The sequence below is a fragment of the Falco punctatus genome (assembly GCF_963210335.1).
Source record: "Falco punctatus genome assembly, chromosome: 3".
Taxonomy (NCBI): domain Eukaryota; kingdom Metazoa; phylum Chordata; class Aves; order Falconiformes; family Falconidae; genus Falco; species Falco punctatus.
Window position 1 is genome coordinate 13,495,964 of NC_137582.1, and position 23,949 is coordinate 13,519,912.

General features: G+C 60.5%; 6 protein-coding genes across 6 annotated transcripts; all 6 read left to right on the plus strand.

The window, feature by feature from the left end:
• Positions 1-1,605: 1,605 nt before the first annotated feature.
• On the plus strand, positions 1,606-1,914 carry LOC308060217 (feather keratin 1-like; the record flags this gene model as incomplete). Its single annotated transcript, XM_080378685.1, has 1 exon — positions 1,606-1,914. One exon carries the CDS (start codon positions 1,606-1,608, stop codon positions 1,912-1,914), a length of 309 nt encoding a protein of 102 aa, XP_080234811.1.
• A 3,439-nt stretch (positions 1,915-5,353) lies between these two features.
• On the plus strand, positions 5,354-5,662 carry LOC308060443 (feather keratin 1-like; the record flags this gene model as incomplete). The annotated part of the gene is made up of 1 exon (XM_080379197.1): positions 5,354-5,662. The coding sequence occupies one exon, from the start codon at positions 5,354-5,356 to the stop codon at positions 5,660-5,662; it is 309 nt and encodes a 102-aa protein (XP_080235323.1).
• A 3,439-nt stretch (positions 5,663-9,101) lies between these two features.
• On the plus strand, positions 9,102-9,410 carry LOC308060250 (feather keratin 1-like; the record flags this gene model as incomplete). Its single annotated transcript, XM_080378717.1, has 1 exon — positions 9,102-9,410. One exon carries the CDS (start codon positions 9,102-9,104, stop codon positions 9,408-9,410), a length of 309 nt encoding a protein of 102 aa, XP_080234843.1.
• A 3,439-nt stretch (positions 9,411-12,849) lies between these two features.
• LOC308060216 (feather keratin 1-like) lies at positions 12,850-13,158 on the plus strand (the record flags this gene model as incomplete). Its single annotated transcript, XM_080378684.1, has 1 exon — positions 12,850-13,158. One exon carries the CDS (start codon positions 12,850-12,852, stop codon positions 13,156-13,158), a length of 309 nt encoding a protein of 102 aa, XP_080234810.1.
• A 3,439-nt stretch (positions 13,159-16,597) lies between these two features.
• Positions 16,598-16,906, plus strand: LOC308059834 (feather keratin 1-like; the record flags this gene model as incomplete). Its single annotated transcript, XM_080377731.1, has 1 exon — positions 16,598-16,906. One exon carries the CDS (start codon positions 16,598-16,600, stop codon positions 16,904-16,906), a length of 309 nt encoding a protein of 102 aa, XP_080233857.1.
• Positions 16,907-20,345: 3,439 nt separating this feature from the next.
• Positions 20,346-20,654, plus strand: LOC308061413 (feather keratin 1-like; the record flags this gene model as incomplete). Its single annotated transcript, XM_080381341.1, has 1 exon — positions 20,346-20,654. One exon carries the CDS (start codon positions 20,346-20,348, stop codon positions 20,652-20,654), a length of 309 nt encoding a protein of 102 aa, XP_080237467.1.
• Between the last annotated feature and the right edge of the window lie 3,295 nt (positions 20,655-23,949).

The window sequence follows — 23,949 nt, forward strand, 5'->3', positions numbered from 1 at the left end:
GGCCCAGGACTGCCAGCCTCCCCTGCCTGCCGCTCCCAGCCCTGCTCCGCCTTTCAGCACACATACGGGCTCTCCAGAAACTCACCTGCCCTCGCACGCTGCCTCATACACAATCATAAGAGTCACTTCCGTTGCAAAAGACCCTTAACGTTATCGAGTCCAACCGTTAACCTAATACTGCCAAGGCCACCACTAATCCATGTCCCTAAGCGCCACGCCTACGTGTCTTTTAAACACCTCCCACAATGGTGACTCAACCACTGCCCTGGGCAGCCTCTTCCAGTGCTTGATAACCCTCTCGGTGAAGAGATTTCTCATCATAGCCAAACTAAACTTTGCCTGGCGCAACATGAGGCCCTTTCCTCTTGCCCTAGCACTTGTTGCTAGGGATGAGAGACTGACAACCTCCTCGTCACAACCTCCTCTCAGGTACTTGGAGACACCGATAGGGCCTCCCCTCAGCCGCCGCCTTCTGAAAACGCAGTAGCCCCGCTTCCCTCAACCGCTACTTCTAAGGCTTCTTCTCTCGATCCTTCACCGCATTCGCTGCTCTCCTTTGGATGCGTCACACCACAGCCCAAGCCCCACCTAAGGGCTCCACGATGGAGGGGCCAACACAAGCACTGGCGGAGCCAGGCAGGGCACCTCTCGTCACAGGACCGGCGAGCTCTCAGCCAGGGCTGCCAGGAAAATGGCCTGCCCTCCTCTGCCTGCCCGCACTGACACCCCCAGGGACGGATCCCAGGGGGCACAAGCCCAGACACGCAGGCCCCTTTCTCCCAGCTACAACCTTTCAAGCAAGGCGGGCAACAAGGCACACACAGAGCACGCTCAGTGGGAAAGGCCAGGCCTACAGTCAGGCTTCGCAAGCTGGCAGCAAGGCAGGCAGGGATCAAATGCCATGGAAGGGGCCGACACTCATGCCCGGCACACCTCCAAAGCCCACAACAGCCTTCCAGGCCCATGAACAAGTGGGGGCCCCTCTTCGCAACGCACCCGCAAACCACACCACACGAGTGCCACGGGATGACCTCACTGACAACACCCCACCTCTCCTATGCTTTGGCCACGTCTGCCAAATGCCCTGACACGCACCTTCCATGCAAATCCTCCCAGATACCTGCTCTCACTTCAAAGCTGACGCCAGGGACAGACGGACACATCCTCAAGAGGAGGACATGAGAAGGGAGCGTTGTGGGAAGGGACACACCCCCCACCTCATTACCTGCCAAGCTCTGGCACGCAACAGCTGCTTGCTGCAAAATGCCGTCACGCGCAAAGCCTGTCCCGCCCCCTCAGACCAGCATAAAAGACGGCCCAGAGCCTCTCTCCATCACACGCTTCTCCTGACGCCTTCTCCCCCGCAGTCAACAAGGTGAGCCTGAAGCCCCTTCCCCTCCTTCTCCTGCCCCACACGCCCCGTCTCTTCCAGCACGCGCTGACACCAGACTCAGCAGCCCCCACGACTCAACACCACCACGCTCCCCGCAGCCCCACACCGCGCCTCCACACTCCCTTGCCCTCCTGTAACGACACCCCTCGCGCCCCCCACCACTCTCCGCTTCCTCAACACCCTCTCTTACAGGGACACTCCACACCGCAGACATGGCCTGCAACAACTTCTGCAGCCCCTGCGGACCCACCCCGCTGGCTAACAGCTGCAACGAGCCCTGCGTCAGGCAGTGCGAGGACTCCCGCGTCGTCATCCAGCCTTCCACCGTGCTGGTCACCCTGCCGGGACCCATCCTCACCTCCTTCCCCCAGAGCACCGCCGTCGGATCCTCCTCATCGGCTGCTGTGGGCAACATCCTCAGCTCCCAGGGAGTGCCCATCTCCTCCGGCGGCTTTGGCTACGGTTACGGCCTCGGAGGCCTGGGCTGCTATGGCGCCGGAAGAGCCTGCCTGCCCTGCTAAGGGCCCTCCACACCACACACACCCTGCAAGCCACGGCATGGACTGAGGACGCACCTCCCGCCTGCTGCTGCCACGAGGACCTGCCACCCGCACCTCCTCCTCTCAAGGCACCAAGCAAAGCAGCACGGAAAGGGCCAGCCCCGGCTGCCACGATACGTGGCCCACCTACCTCCTCCTCTTCTCCCACTGTCTTCTTTGCATCGCCCCTACTGATACGTCCGCTACTCTCCGCTGCAAACGCCTGCTCACAAGCCAAAGACCACCGGGGCACCTCCCCCGCGCTGCTCCCACCGCAGCAAAGGAAGATCTCGGTGCTCTGGCAAAATCTTCTGCAAGCAAAGGACCCGGGCTGACGGTCGCCCTACTTGCCTCTCAGAACGCTTCCCTTCCACTGTGTGCTCCTGCCTTTTCACTCTTTTGCCTCAATAAAATCTCCTGTATCCCAGCACCACACGCCTCCATCTCCTTTCTTCTCCCAAGGCTCTTCCACTCTAAAACGGCACAAGGCCAGGCCTCAACAGGCCGGCGGGGTTGGGGGGAAAAGGGCACTCAGCCTCTCCGAGGACACAGGCCACCAGCGACAACACACACTCGCACCTGCAGGCATACACAGCATGACACAAGCCCAGCACTGGCTCAGAAAAAGCCTCCGATACGACAACGCTCCCTGCGCACACCTCCGACCGAGGCTCCCCGTGCCAACACACGCTTGACTAACTCTCTTCCGCACCCTCCCCAGCAAAAAAAAGGATCACAGAATCATTTAGAGATGGGCAGGAATCTCTGCAGAGCATGTCCTTCCACCCCAGTGCTCAAGCAGGGCCAGCTAGAGCAGATTGTCTGGGACCACAGCCACTCGCGTCTTCAGTACCTCCGAGAATGGAGCCGCCACCACCTCTTCCACTCTTTGACCACCCTCACACTGGAAAAGCCCTGCCGCCTTTGCCCGGGCAATTCCAGATGCTTTCACTTCTGAACATGGCCTCTTGTCCTACCACTGATCGCAAGCCTCTGGGCACAGCCCTTCAGCTGCTTTGCAGGCCACCGCACCGGCCGCTTACGCAACCCGCACTTTCTCAGCTCGTCTAGGAGCACGTACCAGGAGACAGCGACAAAGGCTTCCTTCAAGTACGCCTCAGCAACAGCCACTGCTCTCCCCTCGCCCAACGCCCACTCGCCTCAACGCGGAAGACACGCAGCTCCCTCAAGCATGATTTGCCCTTCCAAAATCCACGCCAAACACCCCCCAACACCTTCCGTCCGTCCTGGCCTTGGCAGTGATTTCCAGCAGCATTGCTTCCATCACCTGCCCCGGGAACAGGCTCGGGCTCACCGGCCTCTGCTTTCCCAGAGCCTCCCGCACCATCTTCTGCGGGACACGAGGGGTACCAGCTCCCTTCCACTCTTCAGGAGCTGCCCCCAGGCACTATGACCTTTCCAGGAAAATGGACAGCGGCCTTCACAAGGAGGCCTCCGCAATGCCAGATGCCTCGGCATTCCTGGGAGCAACACGACAGGCCCCGTGCACTTACAAACACCCACTCCCACATCGCTCCTGCCTACCCCCCTTCATCTTCCTCAGCAACAACCACAGATCACCTGACAAACAGCCTGAAAAACACTCACCTTGCCTCAGCGGGGGCAGGCCTTGCCACTCATCAACCCTTCCGCACGCACCACCACCACCACCACAGCCTCGGCTCTGCAGCCCCGTGCCGCATGCTCAAACCCAGCTCCCCTCGGCAATCGCCAAATTCCCTTTCACCCTGTCAAGCTCTGCGCAGAGAACTGGCCTCACCCCTCGACACTCGCCCCAAGCACAGACCCCAACAAAGGCCCAGGACTGCCAGCCTCCCCTGCCTGCCGCTCCCAGCCCTGCTCCGCCTTTCAGCACACATACGGGCTCTCCAGAAACTCACCTGCCCTCACACGCTGCCTCATACACAATCATAAGAGTCACTTCCGTTGCAAAAGACCCTTAACGTTATCGAGTCCAACCGTTAACCTAATACTGCCAAGGCCACCACTAATCCATGTCCCTAAGCGCCACGCCTACGTGTCTTTTAAACACCTCCCACAATGGTGACTCAACCACTGCCCTGGGCAGCCTCTTCCAGTGCTTGATAACCCTCTCGGTGAAGAGATTTCTCATCATAGCCAAACTAAACTTTGCCTGGCGCAACATGAGGCCCTTTCCTCTTGCCCTAGCACTTGTTGCTAGGGATGAGAGACTGACAACCTCCTCGTCACAACCTCCTCTCAGGTACTTGGAGACACCGATAGGGCCTCCCCTCAGCCGCCGCCTTCTGAAAACGCAGTAGCCCCGCTTCCCTCAACCGCTACTTCTAAGGCTTCTTCTCTCGATCCTTCACCGCATTCGCTGCTCTCCTTTGGATGCGTCACACCACAGCCCAAGCCCCACCTAAGGGCTCCACGATGGAGGGGCCAACACAAGCACTGGCGGAGCCAGGCAGGGCACCTCTCGTCACAGGACCGGCGAGCTCTCAGCCAGGGCTGCCAGGAAAATGGCCTGCCCTCCTCTGCCTGCCCGCACTGACACCCCCAGGGACGGATCCCAGGGGGCACAAGCCCAGACACGCAGGCCCCTTTCTCCCAGCTACAACCTTTCAAGCAAGGCGGGCAACAAGGCACACACAGAGCACGCTCAGTGGGAAAGGCCAGGCCTACAGTCAGGCTTCGCAAGCTGGCAGCAAGGCAGGCAGGGACCAAATGCCATGGAAGGGGCCGACACTCATGCCCGGCACACCTCCAAAGCCCACAACAGCCTTCCAGGCCCATGAACAAGTGGGGGCCCCTCTTCGCAACGCACCCGCAAACCACACCACACGAGTGCCACGGGATGACCTCACTGACAACACCCCACCTCTCCTATGCTTTGGCCACGTCTGCCAAATGCCCTGACACGCACCTTCCATGCAAATCCTCCCAGATACCTGCTCTCACTTCAAAGCTGACGCCAGGGACAGACGGACACATCCTCAAGAGGAGGACATGAGAAGGGAGCGTTGTGGGAAGGGACACACCCCCCACCTCATTACCTGCCAAGCTCTGGCACGCAACAGCTGCTTGCTGCAAAATGCCGTCACGCGCAAAGCCTGTCCCGCCCCCTCAGACCAGCATAAAAGACGGCCCAGAGCCTCTCTCCATCACACGCTTCTCCTGACGCCTTCTCCCCCGCAGTCAACAAGGTGAGCCTGAAGCCCCTTCCCCTCCTTCTCCTGCCCCACACGCCCCGTCTCTTCCAGCACGCGCTGACACCAGACTCAGCAGCCCCCACGACTCAACACCACCACGCTCCCCGCAGCCCCACACCGCGCCTCCACACTCCCTTGCCCTCCTGTAACGACACCCCTCGCGCCCCCCACCACTCTCCGCTTCCTCAACACCCTCTCTTACAGGGACACTCCACACCGCAGACATGGCCTGCAACAACTTCTGCAGCCCCTGCGGACCCACCCCGCTGGCTAACAGCTGCAACGAGCCCTGCGTCAGGCAGTGCGAGGACTCCCGCGTCGTCATCCAGCCTTCCACCGTGCTGGTCACCCTGCCGGGACCCATCCTCACCTCCTTCCCCCAGAGCACCGCCGTCGGATCCTCCTCATCGGCTGCTGTGGGCAACATCCTCAGCTCCCAGGGAGTGCCCATCTCCTCCGGCGGCTTTGGCTACGGTTACGGCCTCGGAGGCCTGGGCTGCTATGGCGCCGGAAGAGCCTGCCTGCCCTGCTAAGGGCCCTCCACACCACACACACCCTGCAAGCCACGGCATGGACTGAGGACGCACCTCCCGCCTGCTGCTGCCACGAGGACCTGCCACCCGCACCTTCTCCTCTCAAGGCACCAAGCAAAGCAGCACGGAAGGGGCCAGCCCCGGCTGCCACGATACGTGGCCCACCTACCTCCTCCTCTTCTCCCACTGTCTTCTTTGCATCGCCCCTACTGATACGTCCGCTACTCTCCGCTGCAAACGCCTGCTCACAAGCCAAAGACCACCGGGGCACCTCCCCCGCGCTGCTCCCACCGCAGCAAAGGAAGATCTCGGTGCTCTGGCAAAATCTTCTGCAAGCAAAGGACCCGGGCTGACGGTCGCCCTACTTGCACCTCAGAACGCTTCCCTTCCACTGCGTGCTCCTGCCTTTTCACTCTTTTGCCTCAATAAAATCTCCTGTATCCCAGCACCACACGCCTCCATCTCCTTTCTTCTCCCAAGGCTCTTCCACTCTAAAACGGCACAAGGCCAGGCCTCAACAGGCCGGCGGGGTTGGGGGGAAAAGGGCACTCAGCCTCTCCGAGGACACAGGCCACCAGCGACAACACACACTCGCACCTGCAGGCATACACAGCATGACACAAGCCCAGCACTGGCTCAGAAAAAGCCTCCGATACGACAACGCTCCCTGCGCACACCTCCGACCGAGGCTCCCCGTGCCAACATACGCTTGACTAACTCTCTTCCGCACCCTCCCCAGCAAAAAAAAGGATCACAGAATCATTTAGAGATGGGCAGGAATCTCTGCAGAGCATGTCCTTCCACCCCAGTGCTCAAGCAGGGCCAGCTAGAGCAGATTGTCTGGGACCACAGCCACTCGCGTCTTCAGTACCTCCGAGAATGGAGCCGCCACCACCTCTTCCACTCTTTGACCACCCTCACACTGGAAAAGCCCTGCCGCCTTTGCCCGGGCAATTCCAGATGCTTTCACTTCTGAACATGGCCTCTTGTCCTACCACTGATCGCAAGCCTCTGGGCACAGCCCTTCAGCTGCTTTGCAGGCCACCGCACCGGCCGCTTACGCAACCCGCACTTTCTCAGCTCGTCTAGGAGCACGTACCAGGAGACAGCGACAAAGGCTTCCTTCAAGTACGCCTCAGCAACAGCCACTGCTCTCCCCTCGCCCAACGCCCACTCGCCTCAACGCGGAAGACACGCAGCTCCCTCAAGCATGATTTGCCCTTCCAAAATCCACGCCAAACACCCCCCAACACCTTCCGTCCGTCCTGGCCTTGGCAGTGATTTCCAGCAGCATTGCTTCCATCACCTGCCCCGGGAACAGGCTCGGGCTCACCGGCCTCTGCTTTCCCAGAGCCTCCCGCACCATCTTCTGCGGGACACGAGGGGTACCAGCTCCCTTCCACTCTTCAGGAGCTGCCCCCAGGCACTATGACCTTTCCAGGAAAATGGACAGCGGCCTTCACAAGGAGGCCTCCGCAATGCCAGATGCCTCGGCATTCCTGGGAGCAACACGACAGGCCCCGTGCACTTACAAACACCCACTCCCACATCGCTCCTGCCTACCCCCCTTCATCTTCCTCAGCAACAACCACAGATCACCTGACAAACAGCCTGAAAAACACTCACCTTGCCTCAGCGGGGGCAGGCCTTGCCACTCATCAACCCTTCCGCACGCACCACCACCACCACCACAGCCTCGGCTCTGCAGCCCCGTGCCGCATGCTCAAACCCAGCTCCCCTCGGCAATCGCCAAATTCCCTTTCACCCTGTCAAGCTCTGCGCAGAGAACTGGCCTCACCCCTCGACACTCGCCCCAAGCACAGACCCCAACAAAGGCCCAGGACTGCCAGCCTCCCCTGCCTGCCGCTCCCAGCCCTGCTCCGCCTTTCAGCACACATACGGGCTCTCCAGAAACTCACCTGCCCTCGCACGCTGCCTCATACACAATCATAAGAGTCACTTCCGTTGCAAAAGACCCTTAACGTTATCGAGTCCAACCGTTAACCTAATACTGCCAAGGCCACCACTAATCCATGTCCCTAAGCGCCACGCCTACGTGTCTTTTAAACACCTCCCACAATGGTGACTCAACCACTGCCCTGGGCAGCCTCTTCCAGTGCTTGATAACCCTCTCGGTGAAGAGATTTCTCATCATAGCCAAACTAAACTTTGCCTGGCGCAACATGAGGCCCTTTCCTCTTGCCCTAGCACTTGTTGCTAGGGATGAGAGACTGACAACCTCCTCGTCACAACCTCCTCTCAGGTACTTGGAGACACCGATAGGGCCTCCCCTCAGCCGCCGCCTTCTGAAAACGCAGTAGCCCCGCTTCCCTCAACCGCTACTTCTAAGGCTTCTTCTCTCGATCCTTCACCGCATTCGCTGCTCTCCTTTGGATGCGTCACACCACAGCCCAAGCCCCACCTAAGGGCTCCACGATGGAGGGGCCAACACAAGCACTGGCGGAGCCAGGCAGGGCACCTCTCGTCACAGGACCGGCGAGCTCTCAGCCAGGGCTGCCAGGAAAATGGCCTGCCCTCCTCTGCCTGCCCGCACTGACACCCCCAGGGACGGATCCCAGGGGGCACAAGCCCAGACACGCAGGCCCCTTTCTCCCAGCTACAACCTTTCAAGCAAGGCGGGCAACAAGGCACACACAGAGCACGCTCAGTGGGAAAGGCCAGGCCTACAGTCAGGCTTCGCAAGCTGGCAGCAAGGCAGGCAGGGACCAAATGCCATGGAAGGGGCCGACACTCATGCCCGGCACACCTCCAAAGCCCACAACAGCCTTCCAGGCCCATGAACAAGTGGGGGCCCCTCTTCGCAACGCACCCGCAAACCACACCACACGAGTGCCACGGGATGACCTCACTGACAACACCCCACCTCTCCTATGCTTTGGCCACGTCTGCCAAATGCCCTGACACGCACCTTCCATGCAAATCCTCCCAGATACCTGCTCTCACTTCAAAGCTGACGCCAGGGACAGACGGACACATCCTCAAGAGGAGGACATGAGAAGGGAGCGTTGTGGGAAGGGACACACCCCCCACCTCATTACCTGCCAAGCTCTGGCACGCAACAGCTGCTTGCTGCAAAATGCCGTCACGCGCAAAGCCTGTCCCGCCCCCTCAGACCAGCATAAAAGACGGCCCAGAGCCTCTCTCCATCACACGCTTCTCCTGACGCCTTCTCCCCCGCAGTCAACAAGGTGAGCCTGAAGCCCCTTCCCCTCCTTCTCCTGCCCCACACGCCCCGTCTCTTCCAGCACGCGCTGACACCAGACTCAGCAGCCCCCACGACTCAACACCACCACGCTCCCCGCAGCCCCACACCGCGCCTCCACACTCCCTTGCCCTCCTGTAACGACACCCCTCGCGCCCCCCACCACTCTCCGCTTCCTCAACACTCTCTCTTACAGGGACACTCCACACCGCAGACATGGCCTGCAACAACTTCTGCAGCCCCTGCGGACCCACCCCGCTGGCTAACAGCTGCAACGAGCCCTGCGTCAGGCAGTGCGAGGACTCCCGCGTCGTCATCCAGCCTTCCACCGTGCTGGTCACCCTGCCGGGACCCATCCTTACCTCCTTCCCCCATAGCACCGCCGTCGGATCCTCCTCATCGGCTGCTGTGGGCAACATCCTCAGCTCCCAGGGAGTGCCCATCTCCTCCGGCGGCTTTGGCTACGGTTACGGCCTCGGAGGCCTGGGCTGCTATGGCGCCGGAAGAGCCTGCCTGCCCTGCTAAGGGCCCTCCACACCACACACACCCTGCAAGCCACGGCATGGACTGAGGACGCACCTCCCGCCTGCTGCTGCCACGAGGACCTGCCACCCGCACCTCCTCCTCTCAAGGCACCAAGCAAAGCAGCACGGAAGGGGCCAGCCCCGGCTGCCACGATACGTGGCCCACCTACCTCCTCCTCTTCTCCCACTGTCTTCTTTGCATCGCCCCTACTGATACGTCCGCTACTCTCCGCTGCAAACGCCTGCTCACAAGCCAAAGACCACCGGGGCACCTCCCCCGCGCTGCTCCCACCGCAGCAAAGGAAGACCTCGGTGCTCTGGCAAAATCTTCTGCAAGCAAAGGACCCGGGCTGACGGTCGCCCTACTTGCACCTCAGAACGCTTCCCTTCCACTGCGTGCTCCTGCCTTTTCACTCTTTTGCCTCAATAAAATCTCCTGTACCCCAGCACCACACGCCTCCATCTCCTTTCTTCTCCCAAGGCTCTTCCACTCTAAAACGGCACAAGGCCAGGCCTCAACAGGCCGGCGGGGTTGGGGGGAAAAGGGCACTCAGCCTCTCCGAGGACACAGGCCACCAGCGACAACACACACTCGCACCTGCAGGCATACACAGCATGACACAAGCCCAGCACTGGCTCAGAAAAAGCCTCCGATACGACAACGCTCCCTGCACACACCTCCGACCGAGGCTCCCCGTGCCAACACACGCTTGACTAACTCTCTTCCGCACCCTCCCCAGCAAAAAAAAGGATCACAGAATCATTTAGAGATGGGCAGGAATCTCTGCAGAGCATGTCCTTCCACCCCAGTGCTCAAGCAGGGCCAGCTAGAGCAGATTGTCTGGGACCACAGCCACTCGCGTCTTCAGTACCTCCGAGAATGGAGCCGCCACCACCTCTTCCACTCTTTGACCACCCTCACACTGGAAAAGCCCTGCCGCCTTTGCCCGGGCAATTCCAGATGCTTTCACTTCTGAACATGGCCTCTTGTCCTACCACTGATCGCAAGCCTCTGGGCACAGCCCTTCAGCTGCTTTGCAGGCCACCGCACCGGCCGCTTACGCAACCCGCACTTTCTCAGCTCGTCTAGGAGCACGTACCAGGAGACAGCGACAAAGGCTTCCTTCAAGTACGCCTCAGCAACAGCCACTGCTCTCCCCTCGCCCAACGCCCACTCGCCTCAACGCGGAAGACACGCAGCTCCCTCAAGCATGATTTGCCCTTCCAAAATCCACGCCAAACACCCCCCAACACCTTCCGTCCGTCCTGGCCTTGGCAGTGATTTCCAGCAGCATTGCTTCCATCACCTGCCCCGGGAACAGGCTCGGGCTCACCGGCCTCTGCTTTCCCAGAGCCTCCCGCACCATCTTCTGCGGGACACGAGGGGTACCAGCTCCCTTCCACTCTTCAGGAGCTGCCCCCAGGCACTATGACCTTTCCAGGAAAATGGACAGCGGCCTTCACAAGGAGGCCTCCGCAATGCCAGATGCCTCGGCATTCCTGGGAGCAACACGACAGGCCCCGTGCACTTACAAACACCCACTCCCACATCGCTCCTGCCTACCCCCCTTCATCTTCCTCAGCAACAACCACAGATCACCTGACAAACAGCCTGAAAAACACTCACCTTGCCTCAGCGGGGGCAGGCCTTGCCACTCATCAACCCTTCCGCACGCACCACCACCACCACCACAGCCTCGGCTCTGCAGCCCCGTGCCGCATGCTCAAACCCAGCTCCCCTCGGCAATCGCCAAATTCCCTTTCACCCTGTCAAGCTCTGCGCAGAGAACTGGCCTCACCCCTCGACACTCGCCCCAAGCACAGACCCCAACAAAGGCCCAGGACTGCCAGCCTCCCCTGCCTGCCGCTCCCAGCCCTGCTCCGCCTTTCAGCACACATACGGGCTCTCCAGAAACTCACCTGCCCTCGCACGCTGCCTCATACACAATCATAAGAGTCACTTCCGTTGCAAAAGACCCTTAACGTTATCGAGTCCAACCGTTAACCTAATACTGCCAAGGCCACCACTAATCCATGTCCCTAAGCGCCACGCCTACGTGTCTTTTAAACACCTCCCACAATGGTGACTCAACCACTGCCCTGGGCAGCCTCTTCCAGTGCTTGATAACCCTCTCGGTGAAGAGATTTCTCATCATAGCCAAACTAAACTTTGCCTGGCGCAACATGAGGCCCTTTCCTCTTGCCCTAGCACTTGTTGCTAGGGATGAGAGACTGACAACCTCCTCGTCACAACCTCCTCTCAGGTACTTGGAGACACCGATAGGGCCTCCCCTCAGCCGCCGCCTTCTGAAAACGCAGTAGCCCCGCTTCCCTCAACCGCTACTTCTAAGGCTTCTTCTCTCGATCCTTCACCGCATTCGCTGCTCTCCTTTGGATGCGTCACACCACAGCCCAAGCCCCACCTAAGGGCTCCACGATGGAGGGGCCAACACAAGCACTGGCGGAGCCAGGCAGGGCACCTCTCGTCACAGGACCGGCGAGCTCTCAGCCAGGGCTGCCAGGAAAATGGCCTGCCCTCCTCTGCCTGCCCGCACTGACACCCCCAGGGACGGATCCCAGGGGGCACAAGCCCAGACACGCAGGCCCCTTTCTCCCAGCTACAACCTTTCAAGCAAGGCGGGCAACAAGGCACACACAGAGCACGCTCAGTGGGAAAGGCCAGGCCTACAGTCAGGCTTCGCAAGCTGGCAGCAAGGCAGGCAGGGACCAAATGCCATGGAAGGGGCCGACACTCATGCCCGGCACACCTCCAAAGCCCACAACAGCCTTCCAGGCCCATGAACAAGTGGGGGCCCCTCTTCGCAACGCACCCGCAAACCACACCACACGAGTGCCACGGGATGACCTCACTGACAACACCCCACCTCTCCTATGCTTTGGCCACGTCTGCCAAATGCCCTGACACGCACCTTCCATGCAAATCCTCCCAGATACCTGCTCTCACTTCAAAGCTGACGCCAGGGACAGACGGACACATCCTCAAGAGGAGGACATGAGAAGGGAGCGTTGTGGGAAGGGACACACCCCCCACCTCATTACCTGCCAAGCTCTGGCACGCAACAGCTGCTTGCTGCAAAATGCCGTCACGCGCAAAGCCTGTCCCGCCCCCTCAGACCAGCATAAAAGACGGCCCAGAGCCTCTCTCCATCACACGCTTCTCCTGACGCCTTCTCCCCCGCAGTCAACAAGGTGAGCCTGAAGCCCCTTCCCCTCCTTCTCCTGCCCCACACGCCCCGTCTCTTCCAGCACGCGCTGACACCAGACTCAGCAGCCCCCACGACTCAACACCACCACGCTCCCCGCAGCCCCACACCGCGCCTCCACACTCCCTTGCCCTCCTGTAACGACACCCCTCGCGCCCTCCACCACTCTCCGCTTCCTCAACACCCTCTCTTACAGGGACACTCCACACCGCAGACATGGCCTGCAACAACTTCTGCAGCCCCTGCGGACCCACCCCGCTGGCTAACAGCTGCAACGAGCCCTGCGTCAGGCAGTGCGAGGACTCCCGCGTCGTCATCCAGCCTTCCACCGTGCTGGTCACCCTGCCGGGACCCATCCTCACCTCCTTCCCCCAGAGCACCGCCGTCGGATCCTCCTCATCGGCTGCTGTGGGCAACATCCTCAGCTCCCAGGGAGTGCCCATCTCCTCCGGCGGCTTTGGCTACGGTTACGGCCTCGGAGGCCTGGGCTGCTATGGCGCCGGAAGAGCCTGCCTGCCCTGCTAAGGGCCCTCCACACCACACACACCCTGCAAGCCACGGCATGGACTGAGGACGCACCTCCCGCCTGCTGCTGCCACGAGGACCTGCCACCCGCACCTCCTCCTCTCAAGGCACCAAGCAAAGCAGCACGGAAGGGGCCAGCCCCGGCTGCCACGATACGTGGCCCACCTACCTCCTCCTCTTCTCCCACTGTCTTCTTTGCATCGCCCCTACTGATACGTCCGCTACTCTCCGCTGCAAACGCCTGCTCACAAGCCAAAGACCACCGGGGCACCTCCCCCGCGCTGCTCCCACCGCAGCAAAGGAAGACCTCGGTGCTCTGGCAAAATCTTCTGCAAGCAAAGGACCCGGGCTGACGGTCGCCCTACTTGCACCTCAGAACGCTTCCCTTCCACTGCGTGCTCCTGCCTTTTCACTCTTTTGCCTCAATAAAATCTCCTGTACCCCAGCACCACACGCCTCCATCTCCTTTCTTCTCCCAAGGCTCTTCCACTCTAAAACGGCACAAGGCCAGGCCTCAACAGGCCGGCGGGGTTGGGGGGAAAAGGGCACTCAGCCTCTCCGAGGACACAGGCCACCAGCGACAACACACACTCGCACCTGCAGGCATACACAGCATGACACAAGCCCAGCACTGGCTCAGAAAAAGCCTCCGATACGACAACGCTCCCTGCACACACCTCCGACCGAGGCTCCCCGTGCCAACACACGCTTGACTAACTCTCTTCCGCACCCTCCCCAGCAAAAAAAAGGATCACAGAATCATTTAGAGATGGGCAGGAATCTCTGCAGAGCATGTCCTTCCACCCCAGTGCTCAAGCAGGGCCAGCTAGAGCAGATTGTCTGGGACCACAGCCACTCGCGTCTTCAGTACCTCCGAGAATGGAGCCGCCACCACCTCTTCCACTCTTTGACCACCCTCACACTGGAAAAGCCCTGCCGCCTTTGCCCGGGCAATTCCAGATGCTTTCACTTCTGAACATGGCCTCTTGTCCTACCACTGATCGCAAGCCTCTGGGCACAGCCCTTCAGCTGCTTTGCAGGCCACCGCACCGGCCGCTTACGCAACCCGCACTTTCTCAGCTCGTCTAGGAGCACGTACCAGGAGACAGCGACAAAGGCTTCCTTCAAGTACGCCTCAGCAACAGCCACTGCTCTCCCCTCGCCCAACGCCCACTCGCCTCAACGCGGAAGACACGCAGCTCCCTCAAGCATGATTTGCCCTTCCAAAATCCACGCCAAACACCCCCCAACACCTTCCGTCCGTCCTGGCCTTGGCAGTGATTTCCAGCAGCATTGCTTCCATCACCTGCCCCGGGAACAGGCTCGGGCTCACCGGCCTCTGCTTTCCCAGAGCCTCCCGCACCATCTTCTGCGGGACACGAGGGGTACCAGCTCCCTTCCACTCTTCAGGAGCTGCCCCCAGGCACTATGACCTTTCCAGGAAAATGGACAGCGGCCTTCACAAGGAGGCCTCCGCAATGCCAGATGCCTCGGCATTCCTGGGAGCAACACGACAGGCCCCGTGCACTTACAAACACCCACTCCCACATCGCTCCTGCCTACCCCCCTTCATCTTCCTCAGCAACAACCACAGATCACCTGACAAACAGCCTGAAAAACACTCACCTTGCCTCAGCGGGGGCAGGCCTTGCCACTCATCAACCCTTCCGCACGCACCACCACCACCACCACAGCCTCGGCTCTGCAGCCCCGTGCCGCATGCTCAAACCCAGCTCCCCTCGGCAATCGCCAAATTCCCTTTCACCCTGTCAAGCTCTGCGCAGAGAACTGGCCTCACCCCTCGACACTCGCCCCAAGCACAGACCCCAACAAAGGCCCAGGACTGCCAGCCTCCCCTGCCTGCCGCTCCCAGCCCTGCTCCGCCTTTCAGCACACATACGGGCTCTCCAGAAACTCACCTGCCCTCGCACGCTGCCTCATACACAATCATAAGAGTCACTTCCGTTGCAAAAGACCCTTAACGTTATCGAGTCCAACCGTTAACCTAATACTGCCAAGGCCACCACTAATCCATGTCCCTAAGCGCCACGCCTACGTGTCTTTTAAACACCTCCCACAATGGTGACTCAACCACTGCCCTGGGCAGCCTCTTCCAGTGCTTGATAACCCTCTCGGTGAAGAGATTTCTCATCATAGCCAAACTAAACTTTGCCTGGCGCAACATGAGGCCCTTTCCTCTTGCCCTAGCACTTGTTGCTAGGGATGAGAGACTGACAACCTCCTCGTCACAACCTCCTCTCAGGTACTTGGAGACACCGATAGGGCCTCCCCTCAGCCGCCGCCTTCTGAAAACGCAGTAGCCCCGCTTCCCTCAACCGCTACTTCTAAGGCTTCTTCTCTCGATCCTTCACCGCATTCGCTGCTCTCCTTTGGATGCGTCACACCACAGCCCAAGCCCCACCTAAGGGCTCCACGATGGAGGGGCCAACACAAGCACTGGCGGAGCCAGGCAGGGCACCTCTCGTCACAGGACCGGCGAGCTCTCAGCCAGGGCTGCCAGGAAAATGGCCTGCCCTCCTCTGCCTGCCCGCACTGACACCCCCAGGGACGGATCCCAGGGGGCACAAGCCCAGACACGCAGGCCCCTTTCTCCCAGCTACAACCTTTCAAGCAAGGCGGGCAACAAGGCACACACAGAGCACGCTCAGTGGGAAAGGCCAGGCCTACAGTCAGGCTTCGCAAGCTGGCAGCAAGGCAGGCAGGGACCAAATGCCATGGAAGGGGCCGACACTCATGCCCGGCACACCTCCAAAGCCCACAACAGCCTTCCAGGCCCATGAACAAGTGGGGGCCCCTCTTCGCAACGCACCCGCAAACCACACCACACGAGTGCCACGGGATGACCTCACTGACAACACCCCACCTCTCCTATGCTTTGGCCACGTCTGCCAAATGCCCTGACACGCACCTTCCATGCAAATCCTCCCAGATACCTGCTCTCACTTCAAAGCTGACGCCAGGGACAGACGGACACATCCTCAAGAGGAGGACATGAGAAGGGAGCGTTGTGGGAAGGGACACACCCCCCACCTCATTACCTGCCAAGCTCTGGCACGCAACAGCTGCTTGCTGCAAAATGCCGTCACGCGCAAAGCCTGTCCCGCCCCCTCAGACCAGCATAAAAGACGGCCCAGAGCCTCTCTCCATCACACGCTTCTCCTGACGCCTTCTCCCCCGCAGTCAACAAGGTGAGCCTGAAGCCCCTTCCCCTCCTTCTCCTGCCCCACACGCCCCGTCTCTTCCAGCACGCGCTGACACCAGACTCAGCAGCCCCCACGACTCAACACCACCACGCTCCCCGCAGCCCCACACCGCGCCTCCACACTCCCTTGCCCTCCTGTAACGACACCCCTCGCGCCCTCCACCACTCTCCGCTTCCTCAACACCCTCTCTTACAGGGACACTCCACACCGCAGACATGGCCTGCAACAACTTCTGCAGCCCCTGCGGACCCACCCCGCTGGCTAACAGCTGCAACGAGCCCTGCGTCAGGCAGTGCGAGGACTCCCGCGTCGTCATCCAGCCTTCCACCGTGCTGGTCACCCTGCCGGGACCCATCCTCACCTCCTTCCCCCAGAGCACCGCCGTCGGATCCTCCTCATCGGCTGCTGTGGGCAACATCCTCAGCTCCCAGGGAGTGCCCATCTCCTCCGGCGGCTTTGGCTACGGTTACGGCCTCGGAGGCCTGGGCTGCTATGGCGCCGGAAGAGCCTGCCTGCCCTGCTAAGGGCCCTCCACACCACACACACCCTGCAAGCCACGGCATGGACTGAGGACGCACCTCCCGCCTGCTGCTGCCACGAGGACCTGCCACCCGCACCTCCTCCTCTCAAGGCACCAAGCAAAGCAGCACGGAAGGGGCCAGCCCCGGCTGCCACGATACGTGGCCCACCTACCTCCTCCTCTTCTCCCACTGTCTTCTTTGCATCGCCCCTACTGATACGTCCGCTACTCTCCGCTGCAAACGCCTGCTCACAAGCCAAAGACCACCGGGGCACCTCCCCCGCGCTGCTCCCACCGCAGCAAAGGAAGACCTCGGTGCTCTGGCAAAATCTTCTGCAAGCAAAGGACCCGGGCTGACGGTCGCCCTACTTGCACCTCAGAACGCTTCCCTTCCACTGCGTGCTCCTGCCTTTTCACTCTTTTGCCTCAATAAAATCTCCTGTATCCCAGCACCACACGCCTCCATCTCCTTTCTTCTCCCAAGGCTCTTCCACTCTAAAACGGCACAAGGCCAGGCCTCAACAGGCCGGCGGGGTTGGGGGGAAAAGGGCACTCAGCCTCTCCGAGGACACAGGCCACCAGCGACAACACACACTCGCACCTGCAGGCATACACAGCATGACACAAGCCCAGCACTGGCTCAGAAAAAGCCTCCGATACGACAACGCTCCCTGCACACACCTCCGACCGAGGCTCCCCGTGCCAACACACGCTTGACTAACTCTCTTCCGCACCCTCCCCAGCAAAAAAAAGGATCACAGAATCATTTAGAGATGGGCAGGAATCTCTGCAGAGCATGTCCTTCCACCCCAGTGCTCAAGCAGGGCCAGCTAGAGCAGATTGTCTGGGACCACAGCCACTCGCGTCTTCAGTACCTCCGAGAATGGAGCCGCCACCACCTCTTCCACTCTTTGACCACCCTCACACTGGAAAAGCCCTGCCGCCTTTGCCCGGGCAATTCCAGATGCTTTCACTTCTGAACATGGCCTCTTGTCCTACCACTGATCGCAAGCCTCTGGGCACAGCCCTTCAGCTGCTTTGCAGGCCACCGCACCGGCCGCTTACGCAACCCGCACTTTCTCAGCTCGTCTAGGAGCACGTACCAGGAGACAGCGACAAAGGCTTCCTTCAAGTACGCCTCAGCAACAGCCACTGCTCTCCCCTCGCCCAACGCCCACTCGCCTCAACGCGGAAGACACGCAGCTCCCTCAAGCATGATTTGCCCTTCCAAAATCCACGCCAAACACCCCCCAACACCTTCCGTCCGTCCTGGCCTTGGCAGTGATTTCCAGCAGCATTGCTTCCATCACCTGCCCCGGGAACAGGCTCGGGCTCACCGGCCTCTGCTTTCCCAGAGCCTCCCGCACCATCTTCTGCGGGACACGAGGGGTACCAGCTCCCTTCCACTCTTCAGGAGCTGCCCCCAGGCACTATGACCTTTCCAGGAAAATGGACAGCGGCCTTCACAAGGAGGCCTCCGCAATGCCAGATGCCTCGGCATTCCTGGGAGCAACACGACAGGCCCCGTGCACTTACAAACACCCACTCCCACATCGCTCCTGCCTACCCCCCTTCATCTTCCTCAGCAACAACCACAGATCACCTGACAAACAGCCTGAAAAACACTCACCTTGCCTCAGCGGGGGCAGGCCTTGCCACTCATCAACCCTTCCGCACGCACCACCACCACCACCACAGCCTCGGCTCTGCAGCCCCGTGCCGCATGCTCAAACCCAGCTCCCCTCGGCAATCGCCAAATTCCCTTTCACCCTGTCAAGCTCTGCGCAGAGAACTGGCCTCACCCCTCGACACTCGCCCCAAGCACAGACCCCAACAAAGGCCCAGGACTGCCAGCCTCCCCTGCCTGCCGCTCCCAGCCCTGCTCCGCCTTTCAGCACACATACGGGCTCTCCAGAAACTCACCTGCCCTCGCACGCTGCCTCATACACAATCATAAGAGTCACTTCCGTTGCAAAAGACCCTTAACGTTATCGAGTCCAACCGTTAACCTAATACTGCCAAGGCCACCACTAATCCATGTCCCTAAGCGCCACGCCTACGTGTCTTTTAAACACCTCCCACAATGGTGACTCAACCACTGCCCTGGGCAGCCTCTTCCAGTGCTTGATAACCCTCTCGGTGAAGAGATTTCTCATCATAGCCAAACTAAACTTTGCCTGGCGCAACATGAGGCCCTTTCCTCTTGCCCTAGCACTTGTTGCTAGGGATGAGAGACTGACAACCTCCTCGTCACAACCTCCTCTCAGGTACTTGGAGACACCGATAGGGCCTCCCCTCAGCCGCCGCCTTCTGAAAACGCAGTAGCCCCGCTTCCCTCAACCGCTACTTCTAAGGCTTCTTCTCTCGATCCTTCACCGCATTCGCTGCTCTCCTTTGGATGCGTCACACCACAGCCCAAGCCCCACCTAAGGGCTCCACGATGGAGGGGCCAACACAAGCACTGGCGGAGCCAGGCAGGGCACCTCTCGTCACAGGACCGGCGAGCTCTCAGCCAGGGCTGCCAGGAAAATGGCCTGCCCTCCTCTGCCTGCCCGCACTGACACCCCCAGGGACGGATCCCAGGGGGCACAAGCCCAGACACGCAGGCCCCTTTCTCCCAGCTACAACCTTTCAAGCAAGGCGGGCAACAAGGCACACACAGAGCACGCTCAGTGGGAAAGGCCAGGCCTACAGTCAGGCTTCGCAAGCTGGCAGCAAGGCAGGCAGGGACCAAATGCCATGGAAGGGGCCGACACTCATGCCCGGCACACCTCCAAAGCCCACAACAGCCTTCCAGGCCCATGAACAAGTGGGGGCCCCTCTTCGCAACGCACCCGCAAACCACACCACACGAGTGCCACGGGATGACCTCACTGACAACACCCCACCTCTCCTATGCTTTGGCCACGTCTGCCAAATGCCCTGACACGCACCTTCCATGCAAATCCTCCCAGATACCTGCTCTCACTTCAAAGCTGACGCCAGGGACAGACGGACACATCCTCAAGAGGAGGACATGAGAAGGGAGCGTTGTGGGAAGGGACACACCCCCCACCTCATTACCTGCCAAGCTCTGGCACGCAACAGCTGCTTGCTGCAAAATGCCGTCACGCGCAAAGCCTGTCCCGCCCCCTCAGACCAGCATAAAAGACGGCCCAGAGCCTCTCTCCATCACACGCTTCTCCTGACGCCTTCTCCCCCGCAGTCAACAAGGTGAGCCTGAAGCCCCTTCCCCTCCTTCTCCTGCCCCACACGCCCCGTCTCTTCCAGCACGCGCTGACACCAGACTCAGCAGCCCCCACGACTCAACACCACCACGCTCCCCGCAGCCCCACACCGCGCCTCCACACTCCCTTGCCCTCCTGTAACGACACCCCTCGCGCCCTCCACCACTCTCCGCTTCCTCAACACCCTCTCTTACAGGGACACTCCACACCGCAGACATGGCCTGCAACAACTTCTGCAGCCCCTGCGGACCCACCCCGCTGGCTAACAGCTGCAACGAGCCCTGCGTCAGGCAGTGCGAGGACTCCCGCGTCGTCATCCAGCCTTCCACCGTGCTGGTCACCCTGCCGGGACCCATCCTCACCTCCTTCCCCCAGAGCACCGCCGTCGGATCCTCCTCATCGGCTGCTGTGGGCAACATCCTCAGCTCCCAGGGAGTGCCCATCTCCTCCGGCGGCTTTGGCTACGGTTACGGCCTCGGAGGCCTGGGCTGCTATGGCGCCGGAAGAGCCTGCCTGCCCTGCTAAGGGCCCTCCACACCACACACACCCTGCAAGCCACGGCATGGACTGAGGACGCACCTCCCGCCTGCTGCTGCCACGAGGACCTGCCACCCGCACCTCCTCCTCTCAAGGCACCAAGCAAAGCAGCACGGAAGGGGCCAGCCCCGGCTGCCACGATACGTGGCCCACCTACCTCCTCCTCTTCTCCCACTGTCTTCTTTGCATCGCCCCTACTGATACGTCCGCTACTCTCCGCTGCAAACGCCTGCTCACAAGCCAAAGACCACCGGGGCACCTCCCCCGCGCTGCTCCCACCGCAGCAAAGGAAGACCTCGGTGCTCTGGCAAAATCTTCTGCAAGCAAAGGACCCGGGCTGACGGTCGCCCTACTTGCACCTCAGAACGCTTCCCTTCCACTGCGTGCTCCTGCCTTTTCACTCTTTTGCCTCAATAAAATCTCCTGTACCCCAGCACCACACGCCTCCATCTCCTTTCTTCTCCCAAGGCTCTTCCACTCTAAAACGGCACAAGGCCAGGCCTCAACAGGCCGGCGGGGTTGGGGGGAAAAGGGCACTCAGCCTCTCCGAGGACACAGGCCACCAGCGACAACACACACTCGCACCTGCAGGCATACACAGCATGACACAAGCCCAGCACTGGCTCAGAAAAAGCCTCCGATACGACAACGCTCCCTGCACACACCTCCGACCGAGGCTCCCCGTGCCAACACACGCTTGACTAACTCTCTTCCGCACCCTCCCCAGCAAAAAAAAGGATCACAGAATCATTTAGAGATGGGCAGGAATCTCTGCAGAGCATGTCCTTCCACCCCAGTGCTCAAGCAGGGCCAGCTAGAGCAGATTGTCTGGGACCACAGCCACTCGCGTCTTCAGTACCTCCGAGAATGGAGCCGCCACCACCTCTTCCACTCTTTGACCACCCTCACACTGGAAAAGCCCTGCCGCCTTTGCCCGGGCAATTCCAGATGCTTTCACTTCTGAACATGGCCTCTTGTCCTACCACTGATCGCAAGCCTCTGGGCACAGCCCTTCAGCTGCTTTGCAGGCCACCGCACCGGCCGCTTACGCAACCCGCACTTTCTCAGCTCGTCTAGGAGCACGTACCAGGAGACAGCGACAAAGGCTTCCTTCAAGTACGCCTCAGCAACAGCCACTGCTCTCCCCTCGCCCAACGCCCACTCGCCTCAACGCGGAAGACACGCAGCTCCCTCAAGCATGATTTGCCCTTCCAAAATCCACGCCAAACACCCCCCAACACCTTCCGTCCGTCCTGGCCTTGGCAGTGATTTCCAGCAGCATTGCTTCCATCACCTGCCCCGGGAACAGGCTCGGGCTCACCGGCCTCTGCTTTCCCAGAGCCTCCCGCACCATCTTCTGCGGGACACGAGGGGTACCAGCTCCCTTCCACTCTTCAGGAGCTGCCCCCAGGCACTATGACCTTTCCAGGAAAATGGACAGCGGCCTTCACAAGGAGGCCTCCGCAATGCCAGATGCCTCGGCATTCCTGGGAGCAACACGACAGGCCCCGTGCACTTACAAACACCCACTCCCACATCGCTCCTGCCTACCCCCCTTCATCTTCCTCAGCAACAACCACAGATCACCTGACAAACAGCCTGAAAAACACTCACCTTGCCTCAGCGGGGGCAGGCCTTGCCACTCATCAACCCTTCCGCACGCACCACCACCACCACCACAGCCTCGGCTCTGCAGCCCCGTGCCGCATGCTCAAACCCAGCTCCCCTCGGCAATCGCCAAATTCCCTTTCACCCTGTCAAGCTCTGCGCAGAGAACTGGCCTCACCCCTCGACACTCGCCCCAAGCACAGACCCCAACAAAGGCCCAGGACTGCCAGCCTCCCCTGCCTGCCGCTCCCAGCCCTGCTCCGCCTTTCAGCACACATACGGGCTCTCCAGAAACTCACCTGCCCTCGCACGCTGCCTCATACACAATCATAAGAGTCACTTCCGTTGCAAAAGACCCTTAACGTTATCGAGTCCAACCGTTAACCTAATACTGCCAAGGCCACCACTAATCCATGTCCCTAAGCGCCACGCCTACGTGTCTTTTAAACACCTCCCACAATGGTGACTCAACCACTGCCCTGGGCAGCCTCTTCCAGTGCTTGATAACCCTCTCGGTGAAGAGATTTCTCATCATAGCCAAACTAAACTTTGCCTGGCGCAACATGAGGCCCTTTCCTCTTGCCCTAGCACTTGTTGCTAGGGATGAGAGACTGACAACCTCCTCGTCACAACCTCCTCTCAGGTACTTGGAGACACCGATAGGGCCTCCCCTCAGCCGCCGCCTTCTGAAAACGCAGTAGCCCCGCTTCCCTCAACCGCTACTTCTAAGGCTTCTTCTCTCGATCCTTCACCGCATTCGCTGCTCTCCTTTGGATGCGTCACACCACAGCCCAAGCCCCACCTAAGGGCTCCACGATGGAGGGGCCAACACAAGCACTGGCGGAGCCAGGCAGGGCACCTCTCGTCACAGGACCGGCGAGCTCTCAGCCAGGGCTGCCAGGAAAATGGCCTGCCCTCCTCTGCCTGCCCGCACTGACACCCCCAGGGACGGATCCCAGGGGGCACAAGCCCAGACACGCAGGCCCCTTTCTCCCAGCTACAACCTTTCAAGCAAGGCGGGCAACAAGGCACACACAGAGCACGCTCAGTGGGAAAGGCCAGGCCTACAGTCAGGCTTCGCAAGCTGGCAGCAAGGCAGGCAGGGACCAAATGCCATGGAAGGGGCCGACACTCATGCCCGGCACACCTCCAAAGCCCACAACAGCCTTCCAGGCCCATGAACAAGTGGGGGCCCCTCTTCGCAACGCACCCGCAAACCACACCACACGAGTGCCACGGGATGACCTCACTGACAACACCCCACCTCTCCTATGCTTTGGCCACGTCTGCCAAATGCCCTGACACGCACCTTCCATGCAAATCCTCCCAGATACCTGCTCTCACTTCAAAGCTGACGCCAGGGACAGACGGACACATCCTCAAGAGGAGGACATGAGAAGGGAGCGTTGTGGGAAGGGACACACCCCCCACCTCATTACCTGCCAAGCTCTGGCACGCAACAGCTGCTTGCTGCAAAATGCCGTCACGCGCAAAGCCTGTCCCGCCCCCTCAGATCAGCATAAAAGACGGCCCAGAGCCTCTCTCCATCACACGCTTCTCCTGACGCCTTCTCCCCCGCAGTCAACAAGGTGAGCCTGAAGCCCCTTCCCCTCCTTCTCCTGCCCCACACGCCCCGTCTCTTCCAGCACGCGCTGACACCAGACTCAGCAGCCCC